Genomic DNA, 24199 nt, shown 5'->3' with positions numbered 1-24199 from the left:
CTGTGATATCTTCAAATATTCAATACAATAAAAAATTATAGACATGATGACATAATTTTAATACTTCAATTTCCTTTCATATTTGCAGTAGGGGCTGTAGATGGTATTACTACATGTTTGTAGCCATAATTGACTGTGTGGCCTCATAGCCTCAGTTTTCTCATTTAGATAATGGAGATAATAATAGCATCTACTTCATGGGGTCAAGTGAGACCCAAGGGAGATACTATACATTTACAAAGAGCTTTTTAAATCTTAAAGTGCTACATAAATGTTAGCTGCTATTATTATTGTTATTATAAAAAGACCATAGTTCTAACAAACTTAAGATATGTGAAGATTATTCTTTGATTTGCAGCTGCAATATATATATGTATATATATGTGTATATATATACACATATGTGTGTGTGTATGTATGTATGTATGTATGTATAGAAAGTCTGCACAGCCTGTTTCTGAATGACCACCACAAGAACTTTTGGTGATAATTTTTAATTTATTGAGTTGAAGGAATTTCCCAGTAAATTCAGAAAGAGAAAATTCTAATTAGAGACTGCAGGTCTCTGTTGCATTCTCAAATTCAACTACATAAAGAAATCTTGTACCCATAAAAAGACTAAATGGGTTATTTATAAGCTACCAGAGCTCAGAACCCAGTTTTCCTAACACAGTCTCAGTGACATTTACTGAACTTTTCCTGCACTGAACCATTACACAAAGTCCATTTGTGGAACTTTAGTTGTTTATCAAAATTACTTTGCTGATGATAAATTCTCTTGGTGATCTTTTAATAATATAACATTTGTTCATCATGGTAGAGAGGTCTTCCCTCTGCTTGCTCAGGCTTTTTTTGTCCTTTATATATTACTCTTACTGTAGAAATCTCTAATATGATGTCCTCTACAGACAGAGAGGTGATGAACTCAAAGCACATATTGAGACATATTTTTTAAACATGTCTAAAGCAAGAATGTATTTTGTTTGACTAGACATTTGTAACAAGGGTATTGTTTTTCTTTATTTTTCAATGGGGGAGAGAAGGAAGGTTGCAGAGAATGAAGTGGATTTTCACTACCTGAAGAAAATTTAACTAAACAAAATTATGGTACTTTATTAATTACTTTATGGCTCTGTGGTTATTTAACTTAAAAAAAACAGTTTTCTTTATGTTTTAGGTCATTTTGATCTATTCATGAAGGAGGCATAATTGAAGAGTTGAGTTCTTCCCTGACTTCTCATTCCACCATCTTTCTCTAAGTCCATTATATTCTCACCAAAGAATTTTATAGCTATGTTATGTCCTTGACCTGTGAGTCAGGTGAAAGTACAGAGAAAACTATTCAGCAGGCTGGAGGCTCAGCAGCCTTGCTTTAGAGGAACCTATAAAGGTGGCTTATTAATTATTCAGAAAACTACCAAACTAGAACTACCCATACTCAGGATGAGTATTTGATATTTGGTCAATTCATGAAAACCTCCTGAAAACCATTAAATCTTGATGAAGTTAACAAACTGATTTGAAAAAAGAAACTAAAAATTAGTCATGACTTGAGCCTTTCCCCAATTTATAAATGTTTAATGAAGTAGTAATCTGCCTATCTTGCTCATGAGAATGTTCATGTTTTCTCTTTGTTTGGACTATACCTCTGTATAGGCAATTTAGTTTTTGATGGATTCTGAAAAGCACTTCAGGAAAAACTGTAAGTTCGGGATTCCAATTGTTACTACATAGAGCCACAGGTTTAAATTTAGCCCAGCCATCAGAAGTCACTGTAATAGCCTCTCATTAACACAAAGTTTTTTTCATCAGATTTAAAAAACTATAATTAAGAAGTATGGTTTTGATATGAATTCAGAATAGTTACAAAGTATCAAATCAAAATAGTCTTACACATTGAATACATATGTTTACATGTATATGAATATATACAATTACACAAAAATCTATAACATATATGTACACATATATAAACACATAATTCTGTTATACAAATGTTCAGACTGATAATGGAAAAACTCAAACTCATCTATTAAAGAATACTGTTTTATGGAAATATAAAATTTTGCTTTTACCCTTTTGGAGGCAGAGTACTAGGATCATACAAAAAGGCTATTTTCTCATTAGAGATGACAAAAATACTCTTCATTTAAACAAATGCTATTCTTTCTCCTATCTTATCCAAGAAACTTCAGAGCAGACAGCATTTTATAATTTAACTTGTGATAATAGTTCAACATCTACTACAGAGCTTTCACTTCAATTCAACAAGCATGTATTAAGCACCTACTATGTGCCATACACTGGGAATATAAAGGATATATAATATAAAGGTCAAAAAGTCCTTGCCCTCAAGGGATATTCATTATATATTGCAAAAATAAGCATTTAATAAATTTCTGTTGAATTACTGTCTCATGTTAAATGTACTTTTCGAATGACATAAAAAGTGTTACTATTTAAATAAAATGCAAAGATTGTATTCTATGGCTATAAGGGTTGTTATTTAATGATACTCAGAAGGTCCCATGAGATATATCCAAAGTAAATGATATATTCACTAAAAAAGAGTTAAAAATTTTTAAAGCAGATAACAAAAAATTTCTATTTCTTTCTCTTAAAAATTTCAGGTAACTATCAACAACCTAGAGTTATATTCTATACTGGGTCCCTTAATTTCTGCATTTTAGCTTAAGTTTGTATCATAATTACCCTTTTCCTAGAGATACAATATGTCCTCTGGAATTGCTATTAAATGAAAATTGCTCTTATTTATAGCAATAACCAAAAAAGATTCAGCAAAATTATAGCATACTTCTGAATATAAAATTTCTTTTTTTTTTTTGCAAAACCCTTTTATATCTTCCACTTTCCCTTTAAAAGATACATTATATGAAATTGTCTTACAGAAAGGTGAGCTAATCTTGACAAGTTTTCTTCCATAAAATCAAAGCATTCAGTCCTCAAAGGTTATCTAGTACAACCCATACAAGCATAAGCATACTCTATAACATCCCTGACAAGGAGTCATCCAGCCCCTACTTAAGAACCTCTAGTGCCAAGGAATCCATTGTCTCCCAAGGCAGCCCATTATACTTTGGGACAACTAATTGTCAAGAAGTGATGAAATCAGCCTCTTCTGCGAATTCTACCCACTGCTCCTCAGTCTGCACTCAGGGGCCAAACAAAACAAATCTAATTCCGATTCTGTATGAAAATCCTTCAAAGCTTTGGGGACAGCTATTGCATCTCAACAAATATTCTCTTACCCAAACTAAGCATCCCCAGTCCTTTCTTTTAACTGAATCTCATGTGTCTGATGCTCCTAAGTCCCTGTTTCTAGTCTTTCTAACTATCCTGGTGGCTTTCTTCTTCTTCCATGGCCTAACATAGAAATAATGGCCCTCCTCAAATGTGCCACCCATAACCAAGCACAGTACTCCTCATATAACCTGCCCAGTTAGGAGAGATAGTAGAGCTATTACAATCCTCATTCTATGATGACATTAGGCCTCTATCAATGCCGTCTAAGATATCTTTCATTTTCTTGCTACATTTTTCTCTCTGATGGATACGCATGATGATCTTGCACTCAGCACTGATTTTCCCACCTCTGTGTATTTAAGACTTTTGCAGAATTCATCCAGGTCCTTATTATAGGGTCTCCTAAAATCCTTGCAGCAGCCTAAGTTTCAAGGCAGAAAATTAGAACTCATAGGTCTGAGGTGTGACCACTGAGACTTGGTGGGATGGGATGCTTGACTAGAATATGGCTATGAAAAACGTATGCCTTATTCAAATGGAAAAGAAGGGCTAACGGTGGCATTGGTACTGTATATTAAGAAAGCCAGATTCTTTGCAGAAGCAGGGGATATGAACATGGAACGTAAAGATGTCAAACTTTTTCAATATGTTGCTTAGTTTTGCTGAACTGGGTTTTTTTTGTTGTTGTTTTTGGGGGGTTTGGTGGGGCAATGGAGGTTAAGTAACTTGCCCAGGGTCACACAGCTAGCAAGTGTCAAGTGTCTGAGGCCCCATTTGAACTAAGGTCCTCCTGAATGCAGGGCCAGTGTTTTGTCCACTGCGCCACCTAGCTGCCCCTGCTGAATTGGTTTTTTAAGGAGAGGTAAATGATATAAAAACAAAAGATATCAAATTTTTTTTTAAGAAAAAGAAGAAAACTACAGCCCCTTCAAGGAGAAACATAGTAGAGATCATTTAAGTACAGATTGACTGAGAGTGAAAAAATTAATAAAATAAGGGGAATATATTACAAGGCAACTGGACAGGAGGAAATACAAAAGAGATTTGGGAAATGCATCACAAACTTTTCACAGAGAGATGATATAACACTGATAGGGGTGATTTTAACCACACAGATATCTGGCTGGAACTCCCCTTCTGCCCAAAGAAGAATAAGAAAATCTATCTTTGAATTGTACTGATCACAATTTATCCTTTAAAGAGGTAGATGAAGCAAAGAGTGCCCTAAAACTACTATTCTGGACATGAATCTTACCAACAAGGAGAAATTGACTGCAGAAGCAGAAATGATAGAAACACTGGGGACAAATGGCCACTCCATCTTAGAATTCATAACAGAAAGAGGAGAGCAAAACATAACCTGACAACCTACACTTTGAGAGAAGCTTCAGAAAAAAGGAAATGTAGGACCCAAAGGCCTGATGTTCTACAGGGAAAATAAAATCAATGAAGGATGGGAATCTCACAGGACTGGGATTCTTAAACAAAAGGAAACACACACAAAAACCCTTCTGACAAAATTCAAATGGTAAGATGTCTAAGGAGATCAATGTGGATATAAAAGGAACCCAGATTTTTAGAAGGCAGGCTTAGAAGATAGGAGCAACAGCAGCTGAGGAAGAGTCCTATAAAGATGTCATCAGCCCCAAAGCAATGGGAGAACTGACAACAGAAGTCGTCTTTTAGCTATTTTAGAGGCAAGAGAAAGCTCAAAGAAGGGGGAGGATCACTACATGGGATGGATGGAACACTAATAACAGACAGCAGAGAAAAAGCAGGGCTATTCAATTATTTGGCTTCTATTTTCTCTCCCAAGAATAATGAACTTTGGACTAGGCTAGGCCATAAAGAGTGATTAAGGAATTAAAATCTGAGACAAGTGAGGAGTTAGTATAGAACACTTACACAAAGTCATACTTAGAAATTATTTCACCCAGGGCAGGGCCAGAAGTGATACAGAGGATAGTTGGAGGGTACAATAGTGACACAAAGACCTATGGCAGGAAGAGGGCACAGTCTCATGAAGGGGAAGAGGAGTAATAATGGCACAGAGGACAGACCAACCAGAGGTGCCACTGCTCTGGAAGAATAGGTAACCCGCCTCCCCTGGAAAGACCCACCTCATTTCCTTTTTAGACAGAGCATCAAGATAAGAGTAATTCTATAGATATGGCAAACTTAGAATTCATCAAAGCATTTAACACATTCTCTCATGCTATCTTTGTGGACAAGATGGAGAATGCAAACTAGAGGATGGTGCAGGGAGAAAGATTCATAACTAGTTAAATCTGAGAGGCAAATTGTGGTGTAGGATGTAGGAAAGTCTAGCAACCTTCCTGGAGTACCCCAGGAACCTGTCCTTGCCCCTATACCATTTAACATTTTTAGCAATGACTTGGATGAAGGCATACATGGCATGCTCACCACATTTGCAAATGGCATAGTGTTGAGAGCAATAGCTAACAATGGATAAATCACAATTCAAAAAAGATATGAAACAGACTAAAATAATGGCTCAGATCAATATAAGATGAAACCCAAAAGCTAGGGAAAAAAATAACAAGTATAAGATAGAAGAGATCTGGCTAGGGAATAGATTGTATCACAAATATCTAGGGTTGTTATTGCCATCAACTAAAAATGAGTCAACAGTGTCAAAGAACCCCCTCCCCCACAAATGTTATCCTAAATTGCATGGAGAGACATAGTATTCAGGGCAAAGGAAGCAACAGTTCCAACAGTCTTGCTTTCCTCTGCATTACTCATTTCTGGATGTCACATTTTAGAAAGAAGTTAAGGAAATCAAAAGATAATTGGACTAACAGGCAAGTATAGCCTTGAGTACAAAATGAAGCAGGACAGAGATTAATAAAGCTTTCTCAAGATAACTTGCTAGTTGTAGCAAACATTCTTTTTCAACTGTCAAAAAGGTGACTCTACATATGTACATTATCATATGGTCAATATCAAAATCAGGTTGATTATTTACTTTGTAATCAAAGATGGAGGAGCTCCATACAGTCAGTTAAAACAAGACCTAGAGCTCACTGTGATCAAGAGCTGCAGATGGTACCACTCTGATGGCAGAAAGTGAAGAATTAAGAAGCCTCTTGATAGGGATGAAAGAGAAGAGTGTAAAAGCCAGCTCGAAGCTTAACATTGTTTTTAAAAAGATCTTGACAATTGGTTCTATTACTTTCTGGCAAACAGAGGGAGAAGAAATGGGAGCCATGTCAGATTTTTACATTTGTGGGCTCAAAGATCACTGCAGATGGCAACTTTAGCCATGAAATTAAAAGATGCTTGCTCCTTAGAAGGAAAGCTATGGCAAATCTGGACAGTATACTAAAAAGGACAGATATCACCTTGCCAACAAAGGTCCATATGGTAAAGGTATAGTTTTTCCAATAGCAATGTATGGCTGTGAGAGTTGAACCATAAGGTCAGCTGAGTGTCACAGAATCGACACATAAATTGTGGTGTTGGAAAAGACTTTCGAGAGTCCTCTGGATAGCAATGAGACTAAATTGGTCAATACTTAATGAAATTAATTCAGGCTATTCAATGGAAGGTAAAATACTGAAGCTGAAGTTTAAATACTCTAGCCACAAAATGAGGACAACTCATTGGGAAAAACTCTGATGTTGGGAAAGATTGAAGGCAAAAGGAGAAGGGGGTGGCAGAAGATGAGATGGATAATGCCATGGAAACAAGCAAAAACCTGGACAGACTTTGGAAGATAGTGGAGGATAGAAGGGCATGGTATGTTATGGTCTATAGGGTCACAAAGAATCAGACACAACTGAAGACTGAACAACAACAATTAATGAAATAATAGAACTTCTTCAGGAGGGTGGCCAACATAGTGAGGGGGATCAAGATCATACCATAAAAGAACTGGTCGATAGAACTGGGGATGTTTATCCTGGAATAGGGGCATAAATACAGTCTCTGAACGTTTGGACTACTATTATTTGGAAGAGGAATTAGACTTATTTTGATTAGCTCAAAAGAATACAACTAGAAAAATGGGTAGAAGTTATCAAGTTGCAAATTTTAGTTCAAGATAAGGAATTCTTCTTAACAATTAAATCAGTGCAGAAACAGAATTAAAATCCCCCTCAGGAGAGATATTCAAGTGGAAGCTGGATGACCAGTAACTGGAAATACAGAGGAGATTTCTTTTTAGGTATTTACTTTTATTCATTCGTTCATTAATTCTACAAAGGTTTACTGAGCACCTATAATGTGCAGGCACTGTATTAGGCATTAGGAATACAAAGACAAAAATAAAATGGTCTCTAACCTCAAGGAACTTAGCTTCCATTCTAATTGGTATATAGAATTCTATGATTGCTCAGGGGGAAAAGAAGATACTTTTAAGATCAACTAAATCCTAAATCTTATACTGGCAAGGAAGAAGAAGAAATTTCTAAAAGTATTATAATCACTTACACCTTTGTGTGATACCTGTTCAGAGATGTGAATTGGCTATCTTTTCAGACAAAAAAGGAACCATTTTTGGTCTAAAGAGCTTTTTCTATGTCTCTGTTTAGCTTGCCTAAAGGAGAGAATTCTGACTCTAAGGACTAGGTTATAACACGAGTCAGCAGGACTTACTAGGAATTTATTTCATCTCTGCACTTGGCAGTTCCTACCATTATTTAAGAGCAGCAGATAATATAGCTAGTGCCTTTCTTATATCAGGGGCTGACTTTAACTTCCGGTATTTCAAGAGCTGGTGAATAAAAGTCCATCGGGAATAGGTTCATAGATTCAGAGGTGGAAGGGATTTTGCAACTCATTTAGTCCAACTCCATTATTTACAGCTGAAGAAAATGAGGCCTAGAGAGGTTGTGTGATTTGTCCAAGGTCACACGGGTGACAGAATTAGGATTTGGAACAAAGTCACCTTACTTCATATCTAAAATTCTTTCTACTTCACCACATTGCTTCCTTGTTTTGATTGTCTGAAAACTTTCTAAGGACTTTGTTTCTCTTAATGAAAGATATCAAAGCACTAAAAAATGCTATCCGATTTATTCTCCACACTTGAAGGTTGAACAGTTCTGTTTAATCAGATGTAGTTAGGTTTAAAGATTAGAGACGTGTGTTCAAATCGCTGACCTATCATTTATCAGTTGAGTGAACTTTGATAAACTAACTTCTCTAAACCTTAGTTTCTTCATTGGCAAAAAGGGGCTAATAATATCTGTGTTATCTTTCTGAAGGGATCATTTTGAAGAAAACACTTTGTAATGATTAAAGCCCAATTTAAAAAAATAGGTCATTATTATCTGTTCTACTTTTAAATGACTCCATATGTTCTATCAGGCTTAATTATTTTTAAATGAAATTGCTAGTTCTATTGCTTACATTCTCACTGTTTCTGGATAAGCAATAATTACATTAGCTAAGAATGTTCTGGAAAAAAGAGGAGGCACTCAATAAATCTTAGCCTTACAGAACGACTAAGAGGCAGATTTAACTAAAAATATTCATATGCATTTAGAGCAACGGCTTTAACTTGAGGTTTCCTTAAAAATTGTAGAAGCAACAATGAAATTTTTTGCATTTTCACAAGTGTTTTTTGTACTTGTACACAAAAATTCTGGGCAGCTAAAATATTGGTATAATTTATGGCTACAAAAATGGAAAAAAAACCCTCAAATTCAAGTATTTTTGTTATAGTACAAGGAAGGATATTCCCACTCTTCTGCTGAAATGCCAGGAATACTGTGACATTTCTATCTTACTTTAGGCAGATTTGAATAGGGCAAGTACACAATGTGTGATAAATTATACAAAAGCAGTTTTTCTTCCACTTAACTAGGATGTCAAGCCATTGTTAATTGAGAATTACACTAAAGGAAGGATCAGAGTGTACCCAACAATAACACTTGAACAATTATTTGCCCAATACTACTAAGGTACAGATGGAGTCTCTTGTTCCTTAGGGCAAGTGCTAAAATCATTCAGAGAAAGGGGAAATACAAATTGGACCTACAAAGTAATTAGCCACAAAATAAATCAGTATCAACAATTTATCTTCACAATTCAAAGTATGAAACCAAAACATACTTCACAAGCATATTTGAAGGTCACTATTCTTCACAAGAAGGTATTATATCCAAAGTCCATCACTGTCATTAAAAGCAAGTACTGGAATCATTTACCAAATAACAAATTTTTGCAAAACAGTTGATGACAATTTCTAACCTAAAATTTGCTTAAATTTGGTCTGTTTTGCTTTTTTTTTTAATTTGGTTAAACTTCCCTATCAAACCTACTCTTATCCTTGCTTAAAGGGCTTCTATTAGTCTATTCCACAGCAACAGACTTTACAGCTAATTGCTATAATTACCACATATTATTCCTTTTCTCTTTAATAATTTTCCTAATTCATATCTGTCCCTACAGGACATGGAAAATAGTAAGGGTGAGTCCTCCTCTTCTAGGTCTCCTCATCTACTTGAATTTTTCTTTATCATCTAGCAATTAAATGAGGAATATGGGTTCCCAAGAGGTTTTTTTTTTGTTTTTTTTTTTTTGTTTTTTTTTTTAGTGAGGCAATTGGGGTTAAGTGACTTGCCCAGGGTCACACAGCTAGTAAGTGTTAAGTGTCTGACGCTGGATTTGAACTCAGGTACTCCTGACTCCAGGGCCGGTGCTCTATCCACTGCGCCATCTAGCTGCCCCTCCCAAGAGTTTTAAAGAGGTTATGTCTGAGGCTCTCTCACCCAAGATCTACAGGGGAAAATGAGATGATGATAACAGAGTACAATTCAGAGGCTTTTAATGTCATAATTATAGGTCTTACCACAATAATATTATATTGGTGATATGCATACATTACCTTCAACTGCTCAAGTGCAAAAGGTGAACCATCTTCTTGTAAATTCTGAATTATTTGTTCCATAGTACTTCCCGAAAAACAGCTACAGAGAGGAAAATTTATTGTATTACCAATTAGTGATCTATTTTCCCTTTCTGAACTACCAATGAATTTGAATTTGGAGATGGGAAATGCATGATTTTTTTTTCTCTCTACAGTAAAAATATAATTTTTCCAACCTAACTTAAAATAACAGGAAATAGACCACATCCTTTGGGAAACTATTTGCAACCAACCTTTAGTAATGGGAAATTAAGCTGAAATATCCCTTTGCTTTATTTTATTCATTCTACTTACTATGATTATTTCTGAGTTGTTTTGTTGTTTACAGGGGTAGGACTTGTGATTGATTTCACTAGTAAAGATCTTTATGTTCTCCTCCCACTTTCCAAAGCAGAACAATAGTCTTAGAGGGTCACCTGGGACACATTAGATTAAATGACTTGCTCAGAATTACAAAGACAGAGCCTGTGCCAGTGGCAGGACATGAACCTCGCTCAGTCTTCCAGGCTCCAATGCCAGATCTATAGTCATACCATACTGTCTATCTCTTAATACATTCTTCAAAATTAATAGATATGCCAGTATTCTCAGATGTAAAAATAAATACTTTTCAAAAGTCTATGAATGGTTAACATACTCCTCACTATTATTTAGCTTTTTATCTGTTATATTTGTTTTTTTCATGATTTAACCATATATAATATTTTACTTGATGCCTTGAAGAAATGACTCTAAAGAATGTATTACTTGTCTAAAATATGTGAGTCTAGTATTCTTGCTTCTCCATCCTAATCACTGTTACTCTCCTAGAGAAACTTTCAAAGATGAGTGAAATTAAAAGCAATGTGTTATCTAAACTAGAATTGTATACACTACATAGTTACTGTGCAGTTTCTAAACTTCATATTATTGCATGGTTAGTAAATTCAACTTAAAATATTCTTCCTGGGGCAGCTAGGTGGCATAGTGGATAAAGCACTGGCCCTGCATTCAGGAGGACCTAAGTTCAAATCTGGCCTCAGACACTTGTGTAGCTGTGTGACCTTGGGCAAGTCACTTAATCCTCACTGCCCCCCCCCCCCGACAAATCTTCCCACAGGAATGGATATACAAGGATTGCTGCTAAATAACTGTTAATACTGATGAAGGGGAGGGTTTCAGAAAAACCTGGGAAGACCTGTAAGAAAAACAAAGTGAAGAGGGCAGAACCAGAAAAACAATCTATGCTATCAGATATATTGTAAAGATAACAACTGTGAAAGACTTAGTACCCTGATCAAAGCAATGACCTCCTAAAATTCCAAAGGACTAATGATGTAACATGCTATCTAACTCTAGAAAGAGAACTGATGAACTCACATGCATATTAAAGCATAATTTTTTCTCTTCCTTTTGCTTGCTTTTTTGGGGGGAGGAAACAAGAGACATTGCTAATGTAGAAATCTGTTTTGCATGATTACACATATTTGTAATAGGTCTTGTTTTCCTTGCCTTCTCAATGGTTAGGGGAAAGGGAATGGGGATGGAGAGAATTTGGAACTGAAAAAAAATTATTTTAAATCTCTGTGCTCTAAACAAATGAATAAATGAGAAAATGAATAGTCAAATGACTAAATGAGAAAAAAAAGGAAAGCACTGAAGAGCTTAAAAAAAATACCTGTTAATACTGTCCATATGCTCCTCAAGTATGAAAGGTTTGTCTTGATCAACTTTACACTGCATAAAAAGAGATGACAAAAATTTTGTTTTGGTTAATTGAAGGAATTCAAATAATGTGGAAATGTTACAATTGCTATGTCAATGATAAATTTAATAATAAATAGATTATAGATCTATTAATAATAGACAGTAATAAAATATAGGTCTATTAAGAGACAATAATAAATTATCATGTTTAATAAAATATAGATCTATTAAGGGATAATAATAAATTATCATGTTTAATCTTCTACAATGGCAGATGAATATATATAACTTACTACCATGTTCAAAATCCAGACTGTATTATAAGAATAATAATTTATATATCACTTTAAGGTTTACAAAGCTCTTTACATAGATGTTCTCATTTTAGAGTATCAAATATGCTTTGTTATGGACTCAGAATTATTTTAAACATTTTGGGGCTTTTTGTCAGTATTCACAAAAGATTAAAAAGTCTACTCATGTATCAAGCTTAATGCTAATAGTTAAATCTACAACTTTCTGGCTTATGTGAGAGAATGTAGATTCAGATAATCTCTAAGGAAAATACTGGAATATTGGAATATACTTTAAAACTTTATGTTCAAGTCCATTTTAGGTTCTTTCTTTTCTTTTCTCTATTTCTTTCTTTCTTTCTGACAATGTCATCCTGATCATTAAAATGTAAACAAATAAAATGAGTGGAACTTCTAAAAAATGGTGCTATACATTTCAATGCACAACACAGGTTTTACATAACTGTTCACTGGTGGAAAAGGCATTGAAGAAGCAAAGTTGTGACAAACCTTATTAGAATGATGTGTACATTGTATAGGCTATCAAAGGTGAAAGGTCCTTCAAGGACATTTAATACACACACAAGTATTAATTCTTTATGTAACATCAATAATGAGGGGCAACCCAGCCTCTTTGTGAAGACCTCCATGATGAGAAACTCACTACTTCTAAAGGTAGTACATATACTTTAGACAGTACTTTGATTAAGCTCTTCTTTACATCAAACACAAAACTCAAATCTACCTCCTTGCAGATTCCATCCATGGTCCCCAATTCTGCCCTTTAGACCCAAGCAGAACAAATTCAACCCGTTTTTTCATATTATTCTGTCTTGTTTCCCAGACTCGTCACTAGGTGTCTCTTCTCTAAGAGGAAACTGGAAATAATCTCAACTCTTAGACAATCTAGAACCCTGAGCCCTCAAGCAAAGACTGACAGCCTCCAGTGTATACTCACACACTCTCACACACGTGTGTTCTCCCTCTCTCTCTCTCTCTCTCTCTCTCTCTTCCTCTTTCTCTCTCTCTCTCACTCCCACTCTCTCTCAGCTTAAAACTCATACACATGAATGACTATTACATATATATGGTAATATCTTAGTAGAGTTCCTTTAATTAAAATCTGAGGTTAAAACTATCAATTGGATTACCTTCTTCTGGTAAGTATCCAAGACTTCTGCCACATTTTCTTTTGAAGGAGATTTCAGGGCCAACAAATCTTTCTCCAGCATAGTCAACTAAAGAGTAGAATTTTTAAAAAATTTTGAAATCTCACAGAAAAAAGAGTAAAATTTTAAAAACCACTTAAAAAACCCCACAAGATATAATCTGAGTTAGATATGATGTTACTTACTCTTTTTTGACAGTCTATATACATATATTTATTGCAAATACTTAAAATTCTTATGTAAAATGATTTTCTATGTTATTTATGAAAAATACAAATGGTATCAACACCAACTTCTCTATACATACCCTCAATTGTTAACAAATCCTTTAAAAAGGCAAAAGACACTAATATTTAGCATGTACTAAACCAGTCTGTACAAACCTTATAGCCAGGAGGAAAAAAAAAAGCTTGTGGTAAACAATGTCAAATTTATTTTGAAATAAAAAACCAACCCCAGAACTATCCCCTTTACTTATTGCATCATATGGAAATAATCTGAGTGCCTTCAGTCTATTCCTTGGAGAGTAGTGCCTCTTCAGAGGCCCCGGCCCCAACATAGCTTGTATCAGAAATTCACAAGTCTTCCACTGTCAATTTATTTTTTACAGATATTAAAATATATTATTGGAAGGCTTTTTTAAAACTTATCTTCGGGGCAGCTAGATGGTGCAGTGGATAGAGCACCGGCCCTGGAGTCAGGAGTACCTGAGTTCAAATCTGGCCTCAGACACTTAACACTTACTAGCTGTGTGACCCTGGGCAAGTCACTTAACCCCAATTGCCTCACCAAAAAAACAAAAACAAAACAAAAAACAAAAACAACAAAAAAACCCTTATCTTCAATATTTGTATCAAATGTATAGGCTTAATAAAAAATAAAGTGCTATTTAGTCTTACCGAATCAATGATTTAATTATTCCTCCTTGTAGGAAGGCACATTCCTATACAACAAATATTACTTGGGGAAAGCCAAGAAGGTGGAAGAGAAACTGGGCAAAGAGAAATTATATTATCTACCTTTGTCTATTTCCTAGTTCCCCAGCCAGTCCCATCTTATTAAGCCATTTCTTTTTCCTCTTTCTCAAGATAAAAAAGGATAGCAGCAATCAGCCTTTATAGCTATTTTAAATAATTATATCTAAGTTTCTAAGAAGCACTTTACAGAGGTCTTGTTTTAAGGAGCTGAAGCAAACAAAAGAATAGAAACATTTCCTCGTGCTCATAAACTATATGGGAAAGCTGATACTAGGTTTTTTTTTCCTTCTTTTAATTTAAGGGTACATTTGCATTTGTCTCAGATTGATTTCTTTACATGCAGCATTTGCAGCAAGTTCACCAATCTATACAAGTACTATATTCTTTAAATCACAACTATATGGTTAAGTCTTGTGCAACATGTTACATCTTACTCAGTGTCAGTGGACAAGTTAGGTATTTGCATGACTTTAAGAAGATCCAATAGGAGGTAGAGCCAAGCTAACAGAGTAAAGGCAGCTGATCTCTCCCAATATTCACCTCCAAACATCTTTAAAATAACTCCTCAAATCAAATTTTGGAGCAGCAGTGCCAACAAGAGGTTAGAGTGAGATATTTTTCCAGCCTTAGACAACTTAGGAAGTCAGCAGTAAAGGTCTGTGACATCAAGGTTGGAGCCATCCTGGAGGGTGGCAAGAGCATCAGTGGTGGGCCTTGGAGTTGGCCATGACAGAAGCAGCAGCAGCAGCACCTTGAGGAGCAATCAACTCAGAAACAATAAGGAAGGGATCTGATAACTGATCAGAAAGAGATTACAGGGAATGATCCATTGCTAGTACTGGGTACAGCTGGTGGTGATTGGCAACTCTATTGCCGATAAGCAGTTTGGGGTTGCAATTCCAGGGCAGAGAGAAGTACCTGTGGTGGGTCACAAGGGAGCAGGGGACTTGGTCACAGTTCCAGGGCAGAGAAGAACACTAGCACTTGCAGCTTCAGGGAAGCAGAGGCCCTTCCTGGATAAAGACCAGAATAGAGACCAGGAGAACAGAGATCACACTTTTCCCCATATTGCATCACCTTGGAAGCACCAAAACTTGTAGACCCTCCCCAGAACTAGCTCTGAAAAAAGCAGCACACACACACACAAAAAAAAAGGCTGAAGCTTGGAACACTGCCTCCTCATGCCCAGGTGAGCAGAACCAAACTTTTAATAAAGTTCAAAGTCAAGAAATAGGCTGAAAAATGAGCAAAAAACAAAAACAAAATGAATAAAAAAAACCAAATAAACACCTTGACCAGAAAAAGCTACCACAGTAGCAGGAAAGACCAAGATATAAAGAAAAAAGAAAAAGTAGAAATAGCTACAAGGAAAGCCTCAAAGAAAAATGCTAATTGAACACAAGCCAAACAAGAATTCCTGGAAGAGTCACAGAAAGAGATGAGTGGTAGAGGGAAAATTGGGAAAAGAAATGAGAGTGATACAAGAAAATTATGAAAAGAGAATTAACAGGGGGCAGCTAGGTGGCGCAGTAAAGCACTGGCCCTGGATTTAGGGGGACCTGAATTTAAATCCGGCCTCAGCCACTTGACACATACTAGCTGTGTGACCCTGGACAAGTCACTTAAGCCTCACTGCCCCGCAAAGAGAGAGAGAGAGAGAAAGAGAGAGAGAGAGAGAGAGAGAGAGAGAGAGAGAGAGAGAGAGAGAGAGAGAATGAGAATTAACAGCTAGCTTAAAAATGCATAAAAAGTTGAAGAAAGTAACACCTTAAAAAACAGAATTGGTCTAATGGTAAAAGAGGCACAAAAATTGACTGAAGAACTCCTTAAACAGTAGAAAAGGCCAAACAGAAAAGGAGGTACAAAAGCTCACTCAAGAAAATAATTCCTTAAAAATTAGAATTGGGCAAGTGAAAGGTAATGACTCCATGAGACATGAACAATAAAATAAAGTCAAAAGAATGAAAGAAAGAAAAAATGTGAAATATTGGAAAAACAACTGACCTGGAAAACAGAACCAGGAGAGATAACTTAAGAATTACTGGACTACCTGAAAGCCATGATAAAAAAAAAAAAGTCTAGAAACTGACTTTCAAAAAATTAGCAAGGAAAACTGTTAGCTATTCTAGAATCAGAAGTTAAAATAGAAATTAAAAGAACCCACCAATCACCTCCAAAAAGAGATCCAAAAATGAAAACTCCCAGGAATATTATAGCCAAACTCCAGAGCTCCCAAATCTAGCAGAAAATATCACAAGAATCCAGAAAGAAACAATCTAAATATTGTGAAATCAGGATCACACAAGGTTTAGCAGCTTAAATGAGCAGAGGGCTTGGAATATACTATTTCAGAAGGCAAAGGAGCTAGAATTACAACCAAGAATAACCTAATCGGCAAAACTGAGAATGATCATTTGGAAAAAACTGATATTTAATGAAATAGAGGACTTTCAAGCATCACTGATTAGGGCCGGGTAGAAAATCTGACACTCAAAAAAAGACTCAAGAGAACCATAAAAAGGTAAACATGAAAGAGAAATCATAAGGGACTCAATAAGGTTAAACTATTTACATTCCTATATGGGAAGATTATATGTGTAACTCCTAAGAACTTTATCAGCATTAAGGTGGTTAGAAGGAATCTAAATAGAGAACATGAGTGTAAAATGATTATGTTGGGATAATCTCAAAAAAAAACTTAAAGAGTTAGAAGGAGAGATGCACTGGGAGAAGAGGGAAGGAAGAGATAGAATGGGGAAATTTTTCTCTCATAAAAGAGGCTTACAAGGAAGAGATTTTATAGTGGAGAGGAAAATGGAGGGGTGGCTAGCAATGTTTGAACCTCATTCTCATTAGAATTGGTTCAAAGAGAGAAGAATATAATATACTCTCAGGTGGGAATAGAAATCTATCTTACCCAAAAAGGAAATAAGAGGGGAAAGGGATAAGAGATATAGGGGGAGGGGCAGTAAATGAAAAAGGAGGCTGAATCAAAGGATGCAGTGGTCAAAACAGAGTTTTGAGGAGGGTCAGCATAAAAAGAGAGAGAGAAGGATAAATAGGAGAAAAAAAGGATGAAGGAAAATACACAGTTAGTAATAATAATGTGAATGGGATGAGTTTATCCATAAAATGGAAGCAGATAGCAGAAAAGATTAGAAACCAGAATCCAACAATATGTTGATTACAAGGGACACACTTGAAACAGAAAGACACACAGAATTTAAAATAAATGGCATGGGGTGGCTAGGTGGCTCAGTGGATAAAGCACTGGCCCTGGATTCAGGAGTACCTGAGTTCAAATCTGGCCTCAGACACTTGACACTTACTAGCTGTGTGCGGGGCAAGTCACTTAACACCCATTGCCCCACAAAAATAAATAAATAAAATAAAATAAATGGCAGGAGTAGAATCTAGTGTGCTTCAGCTGAAATTTTAAAAAGCAAGGGTAGTAATCACAATCTCAGACAAATCAAAAGCAAAAATAGATCTAAGAGAGATAATCAGGGAAACTGCATTTTGCTAAAAGGTACCATAATGAAGTAATATCAAAAAATTTTATAGCAAGTTTCTCTAACAAAGTCCTCATTTCTCAAATATATAAAGAACTGAGTCAAATCTATAAAAATAAGAGCCATTCCCCAACTGATAAATAGTTATAGGATATGAACAAAGAAAAATTTTTTTAAAAATCAAAGCTATCTGTTTTGTTGCTGTTCAATCCTTTCAGTAGTGTCTGACTTTTCATAATCCCTAAGACTAGATCTGAACTTCAGGAAGATCAATTTTCCTGATTTCAGGCCTGGCACTCTACCTACTGTGTCACCGAGGTGCCCTACAAGCTATTTTTGGTCATATGAAAAAATGTTCTAAATCACTACTGATTAGAGAAATGCAAATTAAATCTGAGGTACCAACTCATAACTATCAAAAATGACATATGCTAGAGGACATAAGGAAAAATAGGCACACTAATAAACTGTTACTGGAGCTGTGAACTGGTCCAACCATTCTGAGAACAATTTGAAACTATGCCCAAAGAGTTACATAACTGCGCATACCTTTCACCCAGCAATACCACTACTAAGTCATGAACCAAAGAGAACAAAGGAAAAGAAAAAGGACCTACACGTACAAAAATATTTCTAGTAGCTCTTTTTGTGATGGTAAAGAATTGGAAATTGAGGGGATGCTCATCAATTAGGTAATGATAAAACAAGTTGTGGCATGTAATTGTAATGGAGTACTATTCTGTTATAAGAAATGATGAGGAGGGTGGTTTCAGAAAAAAAAAAAAAACATGGCAAGACCTATATGAACTGATGCAAAGTGAAGTGAGAAGAACCAGGAGATCATTATGCATAATAACAATGTTGTAATGATGATCAACTGTGGAAAAGCTTGGCTATTCTAATCAATACAGTGATCCAAGACAATTAATTCTAAGTGACTCATGATGAAAAAATGCTACCTATCTCCAGAGAAAGAACTGATGAACTCTCAGTGCAAACTGAAGTATAATTTTCTCACTTTTTCATTTTGCTTTTTTGTGATATGGCTAACATGGAAATATGTTTTACATGATTTTACATACATAATTAACTGATATGATTTTGGTTGCCTTCTCAGACAGTGAGGGAGGAGGGGAGGAAGAGACAGAATTTGAAACTCAAAATTTAAAAAGAAAAGAACACTAAAAAATATTTTTAAAAATATATAAACAGGGGCAGCTAGGTGGCACAGTGGATAAAGCACTGGCCTTGGATTCAGGAGGACCTGAGTTCAAATCCAGCCTCAGATACTCGACACTTAACTAGCTGTGTGACACTGGGCAAGTCACTTAACCCTCATTGCCCAGCCCCCGCCCCCCAAAAAGACAACCAAAAAATACAAACGAAAAAGAAGTCCAATATATGAGCCTTAACTTATAAAAACTACCAATTAGGGAATGATTATTCAATTTACAAATGACCTTAACCCAAGTTTCCTTTAAATATGAGGTTCTGAAAAGTTGTTTGTATAATTTGTTTTTATAAAATGAATTCTACTTCCTCATTGACATCATCTTTTTGAAGAAGTGTTTAGATGTACAATAAATAACACAAATAAAAATTCATTCTTTCTGGAATGGTATGTAGGTGAGAACTGAGCATTCCAAGCTCAATCCTCTCCCTTGATGCTTTTAGGAAATAGTGGAAATTTCAATTCCAAATATACAGATCACTCACAGTAAACTAGTATCAAAAATTACTGACATCTAAGAGCACTTGCGTGGTATATCTCTGGTTGGATACCTAAGGGAGAAAGGGAACTCAGAAACTGAAGTCACTGCTTACAGCATCCATTGGAAAGTAGGAAGACTTGCTACCCATCAAACTAAATGGGGAAAGTCTGATCATACACACAAAATTAATAACCTGGCATCATAACTACCTTCAAGGCACAGCAGGTGGGAAAGAGACTCAGTGGAAAGAGATGCACTGCAATGCAGTCAGGTTGTACATTTTATTTCCGTGCAGTGGACAGAGCACCAGCCCTGGAGTCAGGAGGACCTGAGTTCAAATCTGGCCTCAGACACTTAACACTTACTAGCTGTGTGACCCTGGGAAAGTCGCTTAACCCCAATTGCCTCACCAAAAAAAACCCAAAAAAACCACTCTAAATTAAAGAAACTTATCAATTACCAATAGAGCAAAAAGTTGTAAAAATTCTTAAATTCTTGAAAAGCATTAAAAACTACAGGTAAAACCTTATAAAAACAAAACCTATTCCAAAGAGAAGTGATGTCAAACAAAAATAGCTCTGAAAGGTAATAGTGACTTGTTTAAAAAGGCATAACCCTAGAGGACAAAAGGTTTTTTTAAATTCCTGATCTAGTAGGGGAATTCTAAGATGTATGTATAATGGGCACTAGGGTAGCTAAAAGCTCTGTCGAAGGAAAAACTCTTCACAGTTTTTTATTGTTTTGCAAAATAATAATAATTATTGTTGTTGTTGTTATCCTTCAACTTCCCTCATTCTTCTTATCTTAAACACCTCAGTCAAGCCACCAAGAACATACAGTAAAAAATCTCAACCCCAAACACCAAACAATTCAGAAACCTAACAAGAAAAACATTTCCTTCTTTCCTTCTACTCTGACAACTCTCTCCCAATTTGCTACATAAAGACTGGACACCAGTTATGTTTTACTTCTAAATTCTATAAATTGAAAATGGTATTTCTAGTCACATGTGCCTCATCATACAACTACCTTACATAAAACCATGTGAAGGTCCTGCAAGGCCCATTATAATGGGACTTAATCTGTAAATTGCATCTGTATGAAATCAAGAATCAATCTTATTTGTTCTAGGACCAGTCAAAGGGCTAAAAGTGACTTGGATTTATCTAACATTCATATTCCTGTAGAAGGTATACAGAGAAAATTCCATCAGTAATCACACATTAGTGTTCTCTACTGTTTAGCAACAACAGTACAGTGGCTAGGTGGGGAGACTATGGGGATGAATCACTGAAAGTCATTGGTTGTTGTGGAAATTTATTTTGACTTGGGGACCCTACCTTTAGGCTGAGATTAGAAAGCCTTAGGCCCTCAGGGTTTCTTCCCCCTCCCCCTCTGCTTTAGCTGGGGCTGTACAAGACACTGGGTCAGAGAGCTGGGGGGAAGAAGCCCCCAGCTCCCTCCGCCCTGAGCGGAGGTATCTGAGAGATGCTGGGCTCTGGCGTGGCCTGTGCTGTGGCACGTAAGGCTCAAGCGCAGCCCCCCCCTCCCCCCAGCTGCAGCCCTGGCTGGCAGATTAGCTTGGTCTGTGGGGGCGCAGGAAGCCCTGAGATTTGAGTGGAGAGAAGAAAAGGTATATATAGACCTGGGGGTTAGAAGCAGGGGGGGGACAAGGAGATGGGGGCTGAGAAGAGGTCAAGCGGTGGCTGATGAGATTAGAAAGGTTGGAGTGCGGCAGACTAGAGATAGGGCTACAAGGACGCAGGAGAAGATGAGGACTAGGAGCAGGGAAAAGAGAGACCGAAGGGCAGACTGACAGAGCAGACAGACAGATGGTCGGTCGGTGAGAAAGAAACACAGGGGTTCAGTAGTGGCAGTAAGGAGAGGAAAGTTAGAAGCAAGGGGATTTACAAAGTGAAAGGGGCTCGGAGTTAGAATAAAGGACTGAGTGCCCTGAGGCAAGAGGCGGCTAAGGCCCTTATTGTATTAAAAAAGTTCAAGGCACAGCAGGTGGGAAAGAGACTCAGTGGAAAGAGATGCACTGCAATGCAGTCAGGTTGTACATTTTATTTCCGTGTATTCTTAATTTTCAATAGTATCTCATAAATAAACTCTGCTTTGATTATTTGGTTAAGAGGCTTCTTAATATTTTGCTTATCAATTTTGGGAGTAGAGCAGTGTGGTGGAACTTTATAAACGGCCCACATTAAATTAATAGCAGTCAAATAGCCAAATAGTCAGAAGTCCCCAGATTAGTCCTCCAGTCAACCTTAGCCCAAAAATTAGCCCTAGTTAATAAAATATTTTTACATTGTAATGAACTATTCTGTATGTACTATAATATCTGGCTCCAGCATTAAAAGCAGAAACTGTATTGACTCTTTCAGGAGGATATGTGGATAAATGACTGTCCTACCTTGCATATATAAGGATAGCTTAAATGGGAAACACACTGCTATTAAAAGCAATAAATATAATCTGCTAAATTAGAAGAGCAAGGGTCACAAGAAAACTTCTGGCTGAGGAAAATAGCCCGATCACTTAAAGTGAGAGTATTATAGGTGGACCAGGCTTTATGCAAAAGATATATTCCAAATAAATTATGCAGGAGTCAGTTTTTTTAATCTCCCTCTTGACTAGCTATATTCCTTGGACTAGAACCTGTCATGATCATGCCCCTAGAAACTTCATTACCAGGAAAATCATCATCCTGTGAAGCTGAACTAGCTTTGCTGTTTACAGTACCTCTGCCCCTTTAATTCCAGGGCTGGAGGGTGGTATGAAAGACTCCTCCCCAAACCTCCATTTAAATAGGGTGCCCACGCCCGTCATCTCTTCATTTCCTACCAGCTGTACTACTTGAACAAGACTTGAATAGGTACCTTCTCCCTCCCGCTCCTTTGTCTTCCCTCATTCATTACAGGGGGGTTCCTTGAGGGAGAGGACTTGGCAGTGCCTGGCACACTGTCAATGTTTAATAAATGTTTATTGACTGGCTTTAAAAGCATTGAGGGGACTCACCACTTAGAGAACCGTGTAGAGCAAAATGATTTATTCTTTGTTTTATTTAATTCCTATGACTGACTTTTTTATGGTTAGCCACACCTCTAATATCAAGTTCTCTCATGAATGAAAAATGGAATCATAAAATTCCTAACCTTGTCAGAGTCTACAAAGTGCGTAGCAATTCCTCCTTTATGGACGTCTCTACCTTTCACTCTGAATCCTGTGAGTGCGAGGAAGTAACCAAGTTTTCCTGGAAGCCGTGGTAGAAAATAACCTCCACCCACATCAGGGAAAAGTCCTGCAATTTAAGAAATTCTTTTTAAATGAAAGGCAGTAGTACTGGTTCAAATAAAACAGATCAGGAGCACTCATCCACATGATTAAATATACTTTAATCAGTACTATAAGTCACAGTAGAGTTAAACCAGAAATAATCAAGATATCTATGTATGATAGCTATAGAATTAAATGCCATTAGATTGAATAAATGCAACATATGAAATTAAATTTAACTAGCAGTTCATGCATGAAGACACGCACGTATACAGGATTTTTCATGAAATATATTAAGAAGGCATAGGAATTTCAAATTTTAAATTTGTTAACTGTGGTCTATTCCTAAACCACAGATCTGACTGACCACATCATACTCCTACTCAAGAAACTCAAGGGGCTCCCAAGTGCCATTAAACTAAGACCTCCAACTCCTCTGTTAAGAATTTAAAGGAAAAGCGAGGCCAGGCAGGCTGAAAAGAAGCCCAACCATCGCCCGGGCCATGCTGTAGCTTGAACAGTGTGTCTTGGAAGCAGAGCCACACTTTAAGAAGGAGTTAAAAGCCAAGAAATAGTAAGCCAGGATGAGTAGGCAGAGAAAGCAGAAGACCATTGAAAACTTCTTTGGGGGTAAGGTAGACCACAATACAACCTCAGAAGAAGATAATAACAGGGTCAAAGCTCCAACATCCAAAGCTTCCAAGAAAAATATGAACTGGTCTCAGGCCATGGAAGCTCTCAAAAGGGACTTTGAAGAGAAAATAGGAGAAATAGAAAGAAGATGTAGAGAAAAGGAGGAAAGAATGTTAAGGGAAATAAGAGCGATGCAGGAGAGTCATGAGAAAAAAGTCAACAGTTTGAAAAAACAAATGGAAAAGGAGATTAAAAAACTGTCTGATGAAAATAACTGCCTAAGAATTAGGATTGAACAAATGGAAGCTAGTGACCTTATGAGAAACCAAGACACAGTAAAGGAATTCCAATTGAACGAAAAAATAGAGGGCAATGTGAAATATCTCCTTGGAAAAACAGCTGACCTAGAAAATAAATCTAGGAGAGAATTTGAAAATCATTGGACTACCTGAAAACCATGACCAAAACAAAAGCTTAGACACCATCCTCCAAGAGATTGTGAGGGAAAATTGCCCTGATATTCTAGAAGCAGAAGCTAAAATAGAAATTGAAAGAATCCAACCATTACCTCCTGAAAGAGATCCCAAAAGGAAAACCTCCAGGAATATTATAGCCAAATTCCAGAACTCCCAGGTGAAGGAGAAAATGCTGCAAAGCAGCTAGAAAAAAGGAATTCAAATACTGTGGAGCTCCAATAAGGATAAAGCAAGATCTAGCAGCCTCTACATTAAAGGACCGAAGGGCATGGAATATGATATTCCAGAGGGCAAAGGAAC

At 36.5% G+C, this 24199-nt stretch overlaps 1 protein-coding gene across 3 annotated transcripts in view; it reads right to left on the bottom strand.

Annotated features, from left to right (window-relative positions):
* The window catches only part of HIBCH (3-hydroxyisobutyryl-CoA hydrolase), a 98836-nt gene that overhangs the window by 14511 nt on the left and 60126 nt on the right, over positions 1-24199 (bottom strand). For all 3 annotated transcript variants that reach the window (XM_043998698.1, XM_043998696.1, XM_043998697.1), the window contains 4 exons: positions 22670-22815; positions 13293-13379; positions 11820-11878; positions 10121-10202 (listed from right to left, as the gene is read on the bottom strand). In XM_043998698.1, coding sequence (XP_043854633.1) covers positions 10121-10202; positions 11820-11878; positions 13293-13379; positions 22670-22815 — 374 coding nt within the window. The remainder of the gene's footprint in view (positions 1-10120; positions 10203-11819; positions 11879-13292; positions 13380-22669; positions 22816-24199) is intronic.

Source organism: Dromiciops gliroides, chromosome 3 (genome assembly GCF_019393635.1).
Source record: "Dromiciops gliroides isolate mDroGli1 chromosome 3, mDroGli1.pri, whole genome shotgun sequence".
NCBI lineage: Eukaryota > Metazoa > Chordata > Mammalia > Microbiotheria > Microbiotheriidae > Dromiciops > Dromiciops gliroides.
Note: the sequence above shows the minus strand (reverse complement) of the source record. Positions and strands in the feature narration are given on the sequence as shown.